Raw genomic sequence first — 16,000 nt, 5'->3', positions numbered from 1 at the left:
CCATGTCATTAGCTAATGGGGATCATTCTAATAAACACATAAACAAACATGACAGGCATCAACCCAGAGAAATTAAGCGAGCAACAGCAGGAGAGCAATTTGCAAATACATCACATACTGCAGGCAGATGGCAGGAGAGGTAAAGAATTAACAGCCAGCAAAATGCATGATACTGTATACAAGCAGGAGGGAAAGCAAACAGCCAGCAACTTTACTGAAACTACGAACAAACAAACAAACAAACACTTAACATCTGTTGAGCGTTTTTAACAAGCAGCAATATTTTAGGATAGAATGAACCCTTCACTTTGGACCTAAGATGCCAAAACAACCATTCAACTAATATGACAACCAACAGGGAAAGCAAAAGCAGCAGCAGAGAAATAAAGTCCAAAATACCAGCAGCAGCGAGGAAGGTGGTGCAAACAGGAAGTCACATATTTGTACTGTTAACAGCTTTATAATGACCTGAAGCATTGCAGTAACAACAGCAGCAGCGACTTTACAGCAGACATTGCAAATGACCTGCAGCCTGGCATGAGTCATTCCTATGTTCCCAGGTCCATGTTCCTCTGCACACACTGCCATATGGCTCTCAATGTAATGGGTCTACACTTTTGGGAATTCACCAAATTGTTGGCGTCATGGAATTTTCAAAGGTCATAGCCTTATCTGGGTTTCCACAACTTAAAATTTAAAATTCAAGGACTTTCCATGCCCAATAACCTTTATTTAAGGCCAAAAAATGTATGGTTTGAGTTAAATGATTAAGTATCTAATTAAATCCAGTTTGTTTTGGCCTTCAAGTATTTGTTTTTAGCAGTTTCTATATCTTTTGTTGGTTTTGAACACCTTGTTTTTATGTTTAACTGTGAGTGGCAAATCACTGCTAAGAATTACAAATAGCCTACAGGGATAACAAAACAGTAGGCCATAATTCGTTTTTTTTTTACTATCAAAATCAAATCAAATGACAAAAGGTTGTTTCGTCATTTAAAGTGTAGCCTTATTTGAAGCCTTGTAGGCTACCAAATAACTGGATAATTATGAACTATTTAGAATTGAAAAGGGTCAAATTGGACTGTTAAAGTGTGTTAACAGAATATAGGACCTTGGGAATATACAGTAGCCTACTATGCTCCTCCTGACTGGCATAGCAAAATAAGTGTCAAAGCAAAGACACTTGCAAAGACACAAATGTTTTTACCACTTTTTCCATCATTACAATATCATGGATGGTACTCACCAGAGTAACTGCTGATAAATGGAAACATGGCATCTCTCCAAGGAAGCCCTAATGGGCAAAATAACATTAAAGTCAGATAGTAAACAAACAAGAATGGCCATACTTCTAAACTACTGAGGCGGTTTAACCACTTAATTTGGAGTTAAAACAGAAAGTTAGCTCACTTCAAATGTTGCTAATATAGTCTTAAACATCCATTGTCGCATTGTACAAGTGTTGCCATGTACATTTTGGCAAATAAATTAATATTTTTGACCAACCTTTATGTAAAAATGGCGGACTTTCTCAACGGTTCGTCTTCTCCAACTCCATTTCGAATCCTCGGTTCCCGCTCGTCAAAGTACCCGGATTGAGCTACAAAACTAACGAATCTCCCATGACTGTTTTATCTCTACCTTTAAGTTCCCAAACAGCAGACTATCCTTGGTTAAAATAACCAACATCAGAGGCTTCAGGAGGTAGTATAATCTGATGCTAGTTAACAATATTTCTGCCTAAAATAAAACGGTTGTTTTTTGCTGGCAAACGTGCTTCACTCAAAGAGTGTTTATGTAACAAAAGAAACATCACTCTGTTTCAGAATCTATAAACCAAGAAGTAGAAAAAGCTAAGTGTGTGTTATTTTGTTGGTACACTCGAGTAAAAACCATAAATTCTAAAAAAAGAAACCATTAAAAGTCCTACAAATGTTAGGCTACTTAATTAAAACTTTGTAGGCTGTATGCTAGTATCAGAAAGCTGAAAAAGTATGCCATGTAAATACATTGAAAGGCCTATGTTACTATTATATCATTAGATTATTGATTCTCATGCATTCATGTAAAAGTATAATTTACATTTGATTGTTGTTGATGTGTGACCTATTCATATTTTCTCCATTTATTGATTGATAGTTTGGTTTGTAAGAATACAGAAAATAGTGAGAAATCACGACAACCAGAGCAAAAAGTGACATTTCTACAACCAACAGTGCACATTTTAGAAAACAAATTGCAATAAGTCTACATGTAAAGCATAAAAGAGATCAAGTAAACGATAAAGCAGAGGCAACAAGAGGTTTTGGTCAGGAAAAGATCACTTTATTAGTCTGGGATACATACTCTTGTTATATTTGATTAATTGATCAGATAGAAAACACAGTAGCTTTTCAAAATAAAAGCGAGGTTCATTTAGTTAATTATATTTATTTCTGTTTTTCAAAACACACGTCAATAAATACTTTTCTTCTTTTGGACTTTTTTTATATCTATTTTACAAAAGAACATACAGTGACTGTAAGAGCAGGAAACCACACTGGATTAAAGGTCAGCGGGTTACAGAGAACCGAAAGTACCTTACATTATGTCTGAGTGTTTTACAGGACTTTGTCCACATCACTATGGCAGGTATGAGCAACTCTTTCAATTATTCAGCTGAATGTTAAGCACAGAGAGAGCTGTAGGTTAAGACAAGTGGCTAACAGAGAAACACCCAATGCAACACACCCCACTCCCTACACATTGTTCCACTTCTAAGGGTTTTAAGGGAGGTGAAGGGTGCAGGATAGGGTTACACACAAGATACAATATACTGCACGCAAAGTAAAGCACTATGAGTGGATGAGGTAAACATCAGGTCAGTGCAGGGACATATGAAGCAGGTGCGTGAAAGGCATGAAAATAAAAACGACCTTCAAACAATATTTTAAACCGTTTAAGGATCATACCTGTGTTTCTGTAAGTTTAATTCCATTTCTACATACTGTATGAGCATGCTTTCTCTCACTGATCGTGCTGTTATGTTAAATGTTTGTTGTTTGTTTGTCCTGTATTGTGTCTTGATATTTGTCAGTTGAAATTACACATGGAGCGGCTGTGATGCAAGGAGCATTTCAGACTTGATCTGACCGTTAAAGTATTATCGTATGGTATCGTATATGTTTTGCCTTATTGCTCGTTTCCCACAGTAAACCTCATGCACAGTTTTATTTTGATAATATAGTGAGCTTATGCAATAGAGAAGATGGATTACAATAACAAATCTGCTGTTGTGGGGAATCTCAAACTGCTGAATACAGCATTATATTGACTTTCTATTGTGAGAAATTCAGAGCCAGACAACAAATGATAAGCAAACATGTACCCTGTGAGACGGATGTTGTCAGTTAGACAGCTTTCAACGAGGCTATGCATATCCCATATTTGCCTTTATTTGCATCACTACAATGTGATATTTTCAAAATAAACCTGCATGATGTGCACTGATAAGAATGTACTTTAACCATACTGCAAGCTGACTTAACTCTCAGAAACTGCTACATGGAAGGTATATAAGCATATCTAATCTATGTCACTTTATAAAAACGGTATGTTTATGACATTTTTTTAAGTAAGAAGGTTCAATCAAGCAAAAACACAGGTAGGATTCACAGGATCATCCAGCTACAAATGAGTGACTCAGGCGTTTCCTGACACCCTGCAAAGGTCGCTCTCCACTGAAATAACAAGCTGCTATCTATAGCATATATCTACTTTGTTAAACCTGACCCTTGTTGTATTTGTCTGCAATCATGTAAACCGGAACCCAGAAAGCTAATACTGCAGTATGTTTGACTGATGCATCATTAATGCAGGGATATCCTCGCTGCAGGTAAGCAGATCTTAGAGAGAGGTGCTAATACAATTGTAATTTCCATAAACGTGCCTCTCAGGGGCAGTGGAGAGCTTCTGCTTCAGCACATTCAAGAGGCAATATGGCAAGTTATTCTGGCAATGACTGGCAGAACCAGTTTGCACCATCAGGTCAGGAAATAGGGCACCATGCTAACATGACACACACACACACACCAGCACACACACACACACACACACACACCAGCACACACACACATTCCAAAGGCCTCCTGTGAGTCAGGGTATTATTAATAGACCCAAAACAGCGGGTGCTGTCACTCTGTCTATTGCTCACAGCCAATTATGATGCTCTGCAGGTGTGCCCAGACATCCTCACATGCTACCAGAAGTGAATATCAGCTTCTTCTTCTTCTTCTTCTTCTTCTTCTTCTTTTTCTATCTGTCAACCTTTGCTATATAAGTCGTCTACTTTTAGAAGCTTCTCTCAGACACACACACACACACAAAAACCAACGCACATGGAAAATGTTATTAGGTCAACCTCCTGCTGTGGCTTCAGAGTGACTCAGAGCCTCAGCTGGAGCAGAAGGAACAAGAGAGTGGAGGAGAGAGGAGGCATGGACGAGGATACAGGTTTTCTCGATTGCTTTTGAGTTGAAATCTCTGAGCAATTAGTTAGTTACAAGCAATACTTGCCCTTCATTTCACCAACATTGCTTGCACATGGCTTTCTGATAAAAACTAATCCAAACTGATTCTCAGTAAAACTGTCAAACCCTTCACATTGTTTGAGCCACCACATGCAAAATAATCAATCAATTGTCATATCTCTGACATTGAATACATACCGTGAGGAGGGATAATGTGTTGTTTTTTACTGAACTGATCACAAATGTTATCCTTTTGCAGTGTTATTTTGGCAAGGATGTCTAATTTAGCAGATTGTTCTATGACTGTACAGTAGGGCTGTGCAATTAATCGTATTTTAATCACAATTACGATTTTGACCTGCCACAATTACGAAAACAACATAATCGAAAAAACCAATTATTTTGCTTTGCTAGGTTGTGACAGGGCAACATATTTGATCTAATTAATTTTGGTCTCATTTATTTGTATTTATATATGTTTAGTAGCTTGGGGAAGTGCGCTCCAAAATATTTGTTGATCTTGTTTATTGGTATTTATTATTTTGATATTATTTATTTAAATGTATCATTTATTTTATTTATTTTTGTATTGGTTTTTCAGTTGAATTATACGTTCAGGGTAATCAAGATACTGTTCAAATTATTATTTGTATTTGTTTTAAAGTTCAATAAATTGATTTTTTCAAAGTCAATGAATAATCGTATTTAATAATCGTGATATCAATTATTGACCCAAATAATCGTGATTATGATTTTTGCCATAATCGCACAGCCCTACTGTACAGTATATGTCACATATTGCTAGAGACATATCTTTAATTTAAACAAATAAATGGACTCTTCCAGTGAAATTGTACATATTAAAATTGAAATCTGGAATAATCCAGCGAAGTAAAACTCACAGTCTGTAAGAAATATTTCCAGCGTTGACTGATGGTTAAAAGATCATTTTGACCATTATGGTTCACGATACACAACCTTTCATTTTCGAAGCATTGGCCAATTTACTGACCCAGTTTCTTGTTTCTAAAGCAACTACCTGTTGCATTGTGACATTTGCACTTACAAATGAGAGCATATTAGGACTCAAAGAGCAAAATCAATTGAGAAAACCTGTATAACTATTTAAAAAAAGGAATGTGTAGCTTAATGAAAGGCAGGGAAAAGAGTGTACAACATATAGGATGCCCTTCAGAACATACAGTAGTCAGAGAGAGATTATTAAACCTGGTGCCATACTTCAGTGTTTCTCATTACATCCTGTCTACTGCAAAAAGCTGCTGATCTGCTGTTATGATGATCTGTGCTCGAGTATCCACCTTCATGCCTTCCTTAAAGGGAAGAGCAAACATTCAAAATGTCTTCATAAGTTCACTGAAGTTACTTAAAAGGTTTGCAGTATTGTGGAGAGAAAATTGGTTGAAATCCAGATCAAATTGAACCTTTTTCGAACACACTGCAATACATGATATTTTTTAATGACATCAAAACCTTTTATCTCCAAAATGTTCACCTTTTGGGAATTAGGAAAAATACCTTGAGTGATTATTTAAGAGCCTGACAATCACCAACGTTAGAGATCCGATATTGTTCAGAAGAAAATAAAATCTGGTTAGCTTGGTCCTGGTTGTTTAGCATCACTTGTGTCAAGTGAAAACGCAGCATTACAAGAGACAGAGTTTAAAAAGCAGGTATCAGGTGTTTTCCTGTGTTAATTAAAAAACACACATTACACTCAAAAGGCCAAGAGGAACGCCATCACTAACAGGTAAGCACAACTATCATCAATAGCCACCATTGTTGTTTTTTTTTATACACACTTAAACGCATCACTGAGCTATAAAGTTAGTTATATTGTTTTTCACTCGTTCAGTCAGTACACATTAAAGTTAAACAGCCTCATTGACTTTCATGTAACTTACTATTATTGCTACATCCATACAGTGTACTTCATTAATGCTGCAGGAATCTGTTCTACACACACACAACACACACATGTTCAGACTCTGAGCGTCCATTAGCCCACATGACGGTATAGTGAGGAGGTCATGTGATCCATACGTTTACAATTAGTATCAACACACAACTTCTCCAATGTCTCTTCTTCACTTCACCTCGTCCTCGTGTTTCAGACGTCCCCTCTCCAAGTGACCGTGACGGACTCAAAAACAATCACATGAGACAACAAGAGCCTGTGTGTGTGTGTGTGTGTGTGTGTGTGTGTGTGTGTGTGTGTGTGTGTGTGTGTGTATGTGTGGTCTAGCATTGCTATACTTGTGGGGATCTAAAACTGTTTACACAGTCACGTGTGGGGACTCGCCTCCCTTATGGGGACATAATGGAGGTCCATGAGGGGAATCATACATTTTAGGGTGAAGACTTGGTTAGGGTAAGGGTAAGGCATGTGTTGGTTATGGTTAAGGTTAGGATAAGTCTCCAGGAAATGCATGTAAGTCAATGTAATGTCCCCTGAAGTGATGTATACATGGTATGTGTGTATGTGTATGTATGTGTATGTGTGTGTGTGTGTGTGTGTGTGTGTGTGTGTGTGTGTGTGTGTGTGTGTGTGTGTGTGTGTGTGTGTGTTGCTGGTTATTTCACACAATAATACAGTAGTCAAAGCAGTTAGATGAGGGAAGTGTGCTCAAGGGGTTTTGAGTTCTCTAAAGTTTAGAAATCCTCTAAATCTGTCGATAATAATGGGGATTTTGCGACTAATCTGTGGAGTTATTTCAGGCTTTTTAACAGACAGCAGAGAGCTCTGATTTGGCCAAGTCTGGAAATAACTACTGCAGTCAATTAGATGATCAGCAAATGTTTGGCCAACTTTCCACATCTCCAAACTCCTAAACCTCCGTGGTACTTTAGATAAGCTTTATTTTCTCATCTGAAATTCCTTGGGAAGCTAATTGTGTCCGATAGATTTAGAAAAACAAGAACAGCCGTCATGTTTTTCAAGTATGGAAACAATGGGTGGGTAAGGCTAAAGGAAAAGCTTCTATATTTATATCTAGACTTACTTTGTGGCATCATCTTAAATATTGTAATAGCTTTGTCTCCTCCTTCACTCATTTTGAATGTTATCAGCTGATGAAATGGGCATTATGAGGGGTTATCAATAGGCGCTTTCACACCGGAGTACTTTTCCCAGTATAGTTCCGATATAGTTCCGAAAATGTGCGTTCACACCAAAAAAATCCGGAACTAGAACTTAGTTCATGAGAACCTTTCCAACCCCTTTTCCGTCCCTGCTAGAGAGCAGGTACTTTCATGGGAGAAAAAGGTTCCCATTTCTGATTGGCTGGGCGAATTGCAAACCACGCCCCGTAAAACTCCCAAAACGTTTTGTGAAGCCGCCATTTTATTTGCTCGCATTAGCATTATTAGCATTAGCCCCGCGCACCAACGGAGAGAGACTAACTTATGGCAACACAAAAGAAAACATGGGAGCGGTGGAGATGAGGAGGTGTCGGCGTTCTGGCGATTTACTCGGAAGGCTTCAGTAGAAGCTGCTGGGAGTCCCAGCAGCTTCTACTGAAGCCAGTCCCCAACTCCGGGGACTTCCGGCCGGGGACTCCGGGTGGCAGTATACGCCGTGAAGTTGTTTGCGGCCTGCCAGTAAACCCAAAGCAGAAGAAGACGTCAGCGGCTTAATTTGCCTAACCCTCCCTCAGGGAACTTATTCTGGTGTGAACGCGATCTGCTCTTTAGTTCATCAGAACTAAAGAGTTCTGATGAACTAAGTTCTCATGAACTAAGTACGGCAAAGTACTTAGTTCATCAGTGAAAGCGCCTAATGTGTCAGATGGGCCAAACTGCACCTACTAGGTGTTAAAAGAGAAACTTAGTAGTAATGGGTAATACAACTGAACTACACGTAACATTTTAAACACAAAACAAAGCAATTTCTATACTTTTAGGCAACAAAACTTGCAGCCTTGGTATTGCAACTTGCTGTCCTTTGCTGCAAGTTATCCACTCGCTGTAACCCTTTCTCTCTATTGCAGTTCTATTAATTAAAGGTAAAAGATCCAAAACTCTTTCAAATAACTTTAACTTCTTTAGGTTAAGGCGACAAAACCACTAGCTTAGGTTTAGGAGTTTTTACAAAGGACACATCGCCCTGACTTCCTTGCTCTTTATACTGCGTCACATGACCTACACATTTGCACATTCATTACTTAATTAGTTGCTGAAGGTCGGTATCATCTTCGTACATGTTTTGGGTGATCAACCTTGTGAATAGCTGATAAAACCTATAGTTGGTGCAGCAGGCCCCTTCTGACCCTGATAACATTTCACTTAAGTGGCTCCTTTAAGTGCTCTTTTTCCCGTTAAACTACTGCATACGTTTAATCGTATTAGTTTCATCTAAAAACAAAAGTAAGCGTACCATAAAAACATTTTTTAAAAGTAGTTTTGCACAAAAAATCTAGGCTACTTGAATTAGTAACTCTCTACCTGTGTGCTTTTTGTGGGTCACATCCTGTCAATCAATCTCTTATAGCCCCTTATAGCAATAGCAACCCTGTAAACACACACACACACACACACACACAACACAACACACACACCACACACACACACACACACACACACACACACACACACACACACACACACACACACACACACACACACACACACACACCACACACACACACACACACACACACACACACACACACACACACACACACACACACACACACACACACACACACACACACACACACACACACACACACACACACACACACACACACACACACACACACACACACACACACACACACACACACACACACACACACACACACACACACACACAGGTAATCTTGCTGCCTTCCCAGGGGACGAACTGAAATGCAGAGGCAGAGAAAATGTAGTCCCATGAGCTCTACTTCTCTGCCTTCTTTTTATACCTCTGAACAGCAACAGGACGGTAATCACCCGTTGTCACAAATCACTCAGGTGTCTGTCATTCCCTCCGTAATGAGGGAAACCCTGCAGAGCTGCAATGTGGAATCACACGTTGTCCTGCAGAAAAATAAGCAGGAGCTGTGAAAAGTTCAAGAACCTGTGTCTTTCTTTGTTCTCCATGGTTTGGACATTCATTCATGGAAAGCCTCTCTGCAGGCTGGACCTTCTTCATAAGGCTTTAACATAGATACTGCTCTGGTTTAGACACACACTGCAGGGGATAAAGCGACACACACTCTGCCTGAGAGGAAATCCTCCGTCTCCTGTGCTGCGTTTTACTCCCGCAGTCTTTTCTCGCTCTCTTCATCTCCGTTGTCTCCTCTGTAAATACTCCTCTCCGCTCCTTTTTTCCGTCAGATGCGTCCGTTGCCGTGAGTGCTGCTTCGCCGGCCGGACGGCGGGTGGCAGGAGTAGTGCAGCTCGGCCGTGGAGAAGGTGGAGGAAGAGGAGAGGGAGGAAGAAGAGGAGGTGAGTCCACAGGCTTCACAGGCCAGAGCCAGCTGCCTCAGGGCGTCCAGGGAATCCATCTTGGCTCCTCGCAGCAGATCGCTCTGACCCTGCAGCAAAGACACGCATTAGACTTGCAATTCATTACGTCATTAAGTAAAGCAGAATGTGGAAGGGTTGCTCTTGTTAACTGGGATTGTTGAATGGGTTGTTATTGGCAGAATGCTAGTCCACGGCAGAAAGACTTAGTGTAAATATTCGCCTCTTAAAGGGGACCTATCATGCAAAATGCACTTTTGTACGTCTTTTATACATGAATATGTGTCCCCGGTGTTCCAGGGAACTCACCAAGTGTCAGAAAACACAACCCTCTCTATTTTCCTCCATACCCAAATCTCTAAAAAAGGGGCTGCAACGGATCTGATAAAAACTGATCCAGATTTGAACACTGTCCTGACGTCAGGACGGTGGCGCTACGGCTATTGGGCCAACTCCACCAATCAGGAGGAGACAGCCACGGCCATTGCCGTTCGAAAGCGCTGGAGACGCTGTAGTACATATGCCAGGCCTGTAGGTGGTGCTGTTCTCACTGAATCAGCCCTTGCAAAAACAGAGCTAACATTTTTCAAATTGAGCAAAATGAGGCATGGCTAAAATGCATGATCTGTTTGGTATTTTGAAAAACAAAAAGTATAAATATGCCTTAAATAGGTATGGTCCTACACTATATTATTCAAATATAGCATGATAGGTCCACTTTAAGCTGCTATATGCTCTAATTTGTCCACTAGCATGGTCTGTATGCTGTTCTGTGGTCAGATAGCATATAGAACCTCTTTGCTAAATGAGGAAACAAGGTTGATAATGGGGCCATAACTTACTAAATGAACAGTATTGAAGAAAACCCTAAAACTAGGAATTCAGACCATAAACTCATTAGGAAAATGTTTACAGAGGTCAAGTGGGAAGTATGGTTTTCTCATAGACTACTATACATATATATTCTATTTTTATTTATTTACTTGCACTATTTTATCTGTTTTATTGTGTTGCACTATTGGAGGAGCCTGTGACCTAATCATGTCATTGTCATATCTACACTGTAGCTATGTACACATGACAATAAAAGCCTTGAATCTTGAATACAACTCCCCTTTTTGCATTCAGTGAAGATGCTGGCCATATAAAATAACTGTTGTGGGCACTTCTGCACTGGCTTAATTCTTCAGACCCAGACGCTAAATCCATTACCTTCAATACAGCCGGGATAGACTACAGAAGGTGAAACGTATATTTAAAAAGAAAACAAAAAATATTCTGATTACATTTGCAGAAAGCTAAGAAGGCTATCATCTTATTCTTTACCATGTTAAACTCAGACCTGTCACACTTACCCTAAAAGTAAATAACAATTAAAAAGGAAAATGATTACATTAACCATGTTAATTCTGTACCTTGAGGACAGTGATGTTCCAGGTGAAACTCTCCACAGCTTTGCTCAGCTTGCGTCCCTTCAGTCCCTCCTTCTCCCCGAGCCGAGACAGATCCTCGTGGAAGTCCATGCCTGGAAAACACAAACAGGAGATTTGCATCCGTTCAAATTCAAATTCAAATGTATTTATATAGCCCAGTATCACAAAACACATTTTTACATTACATGTCACTTGTTAGACGCTTTTATCCAAAGCGACTTACATACTCAATACTGTGGACAATCCCCACAGGATCAATTTGGGGTGAAGTGTCTCAGGGACAACAACGACATGCTGACTGCAGTGGGGTTTGAACCTGTGCCCCCCTGATCTGAACACCAACGCACAACCCACTGGACCACACGCCTCAGAGGGCTTCACAAATCAACAAACATGAATGACGATGTAAAAACAACAAACATATCTGAGAGAAGTTAGTAAGATAGTAAAATGACAAGATAAATGTGAAAATACCAATGAATGGGTACAAAACACAATGACACAAATACAGTTAGAATACAATAATTAAAATTCCATAAAAGGGAGGGTCCATGAGGATGTTTAAAAGGGAGTTTAAAACCAGTCCTAACTGTACGCTGCACTAAAGAGACTGTTCACACAGGTGGGAGGGCATCAGCAATTCAAATTCAGGGCAATTATAACTGTCTGTTGTAAGAGAGATTTGCTCGAATTATGTTTGTGACTAACACTAATTGGCTTTTAACAACAGGTCCTGATGGACTCGTTGTCAGTCAGATACTACTGGATTTAAATATTGAAAACAAGCAAAATGCCAGCCCTCGTGAGATTTACATTGACACTTAAAGGTCAGCAGTTATCTAAGACAGTGGAAAGGTCTAATAAAACACAGGTTCAGTGTGTAGATGTGGATATTGTTTTACTGTATAGGCTGCTGTAAAGCTACATTGCTAAGGTGGCTGACAGGAGCTAATGCGCTACAACGGCCCAAAGCATTTCCATCAGCTTCAGAAACTATGCAGATTTTTAAAACAAACTAAGCACATGCAAATAAAGAAACATCTTCTCCAACTTGACAACATATGCTCAGCACTGAAAAAACTATCACCAGCTTAATGAAACGCTGCAAAATAAACACAACTTTATAATCCCCAAACGTCACCAAGCACACTTTTTAGTGTCCCTTAAAATTGATTATTACATTGATTTGAACACGATCCGTGTATCCATCATTTCCTGGTCTTCTCTAAAGAAGAGGGACCAATGAAAACGTTGTCATGTTGCCGTTGTTCAGCATGGAAACATTCATTAGCTAACAATGACATTATTGTTCTATTAATATAAAGGGAGGTCAGGTACTCTTTAAAACAGCTGCTAGTTATGGGTACTTTTTACTTAAGTACATTTCAAAGCCCTCTTTACTTTTACTTGAGTAAAGAAGTTTAGTCAGTACTTCTACTTTTACCAGAGTATTTTTAAACACGAGTATCTGTACTTCTACTTGAGTAAAGGATGTGTGTACTTCTGCCCTCTCTGCTGAGAGCCTCTCAACGACCAGGGAGAGGTGAGAGGACCATGAAGGGCCATCACAGCTGCTTATCATGACCGCAGACCAAAGGATTCTGGGTATTAACAATGTGTTGGCTTCATCACCAAGTGAGGCCTGAGATAAGATAGTGACAGGGGGAGTCACCTGGCCGTGGCATTATGATAATACAGTTTCTATATTAGCAGCCCCTCCAGAGCAGAAGGTCAGGTCACTTTTTAAAATCGTTCCTCACCATCCTCTTCATCTCCTTGGACACATACTTGAATAAAGAAGTTTAGTCAGTACTTCTACTTTTACCAGAGTATTTTTAAACACTGGTTTCCGTTGTGTTTGGAGCTTCTTGCAGTGTTTTTAGTCAACTCTGTGCATCGTAAGCCAAGTCGGTGAATGTTTTCTAAACGCTGCGGATGTTTCATCATGAATATGTTTCTTCATCTGCATTTGTTTTGGCACATTTGTGATTTTATATTTGCATTATTTCTGAGCTGCAGCATGTTTCTCCTAATGGAAATTGTATAGGTCGTTGTAGCGCATTTGCACACGTATATAACATGTAGAACTGCCTAGAAAACCCAAAATAAATGAACCGAAAAGCAGTGTGTTACATGTCCAGATGTTTTGCTAACAACATTTCAAGCAGAGATAACATTGTTTTAAAAGTGTCTCTCATTTCAAAAAGTACAAAAAGAGAAAACACTTTGATAATTAGAAATCAAATGTGTCAGAATCAGCAGCGAGTTCTGTATCTCTACTTGTTATGTTGTTTACCGACAGATTCTCTGAGGCATTGCTCATTAAGTTGCGTTTGATGTTCAAGTCAGATTTGCTCATTTGGGGAATTTCGTCGTGTATTGCTTTTTTTACTCGTGAGAGCTCATCAAAAACGCTTTCTCTTAGTTTATGATCGCCTCACGTCCTCCTCCTCTCACTGTGACCGTACCTTCTCTCTGCACCTGAGCGATCCTCTCCTGAACAGAATCTGCATTTTCAATCAGCTGTTTCTGAGCCGCAATCATCTGCACACAGGAAGACAGTTGGTTTAAATGTATACGTTTGATTTGAAGCAACATTGTTAAAGACACCAATATTTATCACTGCAAGTAGTCTTTATGTTCCCAAACAAAGACTTTAAGGAAGGGACTTTATTTCATATCCACAAAATACAGAGAGGAGAGAGGAGTGTGAGTGTGTGATGACTCAGCCCTGTCCGTGTGTGTGTGTGTGCGTGCGTGCGTGCGTGTGTGTATGTGTGTATGTGTGTATGTGTGTATGTGTGTGTGTGTGTGTGTGTGTGTGTGTGTGTGTGTGTGTGTGTGTGTGTGTGTGTGTGTGTGTGTGTGTGCTGTACATTTACGTATGAGAGCAGTATTCAGCAGACTGTGCAAAATCATGTTGCAACACTCATGTGACAGTGATGCAGGAGAAGTTCACTGTATGCAAGTAAAATAGAACACGATGGACCTAAAATAGAATATAAAATGAAATGCTGTACAGCGAAATAAAATATTGCTTATTATAATAATAGATAAATATGTGAGATGCAAACAGATTAATGGTATGAAGTTGTGAAGGCAAATGTTTCTGGTATCAGTACTTTACTCCACTACTTATTTTTCTGACCACTTTTTACTTTGACTTCTTACATTTTGAACCCAAATACCTGTACTTTCTACTTCTTACATGTTGAACCCAAATACCTGTACTTTCTACTTCTCACATGTTGAACACAAATACCTGTACTTTCTACTTCTTACATTTTGAACCCAAATACCTGTACTTTCTACTTCTTACATGTTGAACCCAAATACCTGTACTTTCTACTTCTTACATGTTGAACACAAATACCTGTACTTTCTACTTCTTACATGTTGAACACAAATACCTGTACTTTCTACTTCTTACATGTTGAACCCAAATACCTGTACTTTCTACTTCTTACATGTTGAACCCAAATACCTGTACTTTCTACTTCTCACATGTTGAACCCAAATACCTGTACTTTCTACTTCTTACATTTTGAACCCAAATACCTGTACTTTCTACTTCTTACATGTTGAACCCAAATACCTGTACTTTCTACTTCTCACATTTCCCAAACAGGCTGGTTCCTTTAGTTTGAATGTGTGTTTGGTGGCGTGATCATTATTATTTAGAGTCATTGCGTGCCTATTGATTTGAACACGATCCGTGTATCCATCATTTCCTGGTCTTCTCTAAAGAAGAGGGACCAATGAAAACGTTGTCATGTTGCCGTTGTTCAGCATGGAAACATTCATTAGCTAACAATGACATTATTGTTCTATTAATATAAAGGGAGGTCAGGTACTCTTTAAAACAGCTGCTAGTTATGGGTACTTTTTACTGAAGTACATTTCAAAGCCCATACTTCTTTACTTTTACTTGAGTAAAGAAGTTTAGTCAGTACTTCTACTTTCACCAGAGTATTTTTAAACACGAGTATCTGCACTTCTACTTGAGTAAAGGATGTGTGTACTTCTGCCATCCCTGGAAGGCACAGAGCTCAGGAGGTTGTCTCTTTCTTCTGTGTGTTCTGAATAAACTACACAAACGTCTGTAGTCGGTTCCCCCCCCTTCGCCCTGTTTTCTCTCACCGTATCGTAGGCGGTGAGCAGTTTCCTCAGCGGCTCAGAGAGGTTGCCCTGCGGCTCCAGACTCGGGTACCCCTCCCTCAGCACCATGGAGGCCCCCGCGCTGCCCTCGGGGCCCTGCAGCCGCGGGGCCAGGCTCTGGATGCACTGCTTCAGTTTGGCCACCGCAGGGAGCCCACACTGCTCTTTGAAGCTGGCCGTGGTGCTCTGGAGACCAGAGAGAGATAAGGAGGAAGAGGGGGGAGAATATTAAATCAAATTCAGTTTAGGATGCTGGAAGAAGTCAGAAAAGGTGACACTTGCAGCGTAGGTACCTACTTAAACCGATATATTCCTACACTTTAACTTTATCTGCTGGTTGTTTGTATGTTGTCTTCTCCTGAATGTTGTACGTTTGTTTTTCTGTATTTTTGATGGCACATTAAAAAAAGCAGTAGCTCTACTCATCTCATT

At 39.7% G+C, this 16,000-nt stretch overlaps 1 protein-coding gene across 1 annotated transcript in view; it reads right to left on the bottom strand.

Annotated features, from left to right (window-relative positions):
* Positions 1-9,292: 9,292 nt before the first annotated feature.
* plcl1 (phospholipase C like 1) overlaps positions 9,293-16,000 on the bottom strand; it is a 102,782-nt gene continuing 96,074 nt past the window's right edge. Inside the window, 4 exon segments of the mRNA XM_034147791.1 lie at positions 9,293-10,048; positions 11,393-11,502; positions 13,879-13,954; positions 15,551-15,754. Of these exon segments, the coding sequence (XP_034003682.1) occupies positions 9,845-10,048; positions 11,393-11,502; positions 13,879-13,954; positions 15,551-15,754 (594 nt within the window). The 3' untranslated portion in view covers positions 9,293-9,844.

This window comes from Trematomus bernacchii, unplaced genomic scaffold, assembly GCF_902827165.1.
Source record: "Trematomus bernacchii unplaced genomic scaffold, fTreBer1.1, whole genome shotgun sequence".
NCBI lineage: Eukaryota > Metazoa > Chordata > Actinopteri > Perciformes > Nototheniidae > Trematomus > Trematomus bernacchii.
This window is presented reverse-complemented; position numbering and strand designations above follow the sequence as displayed.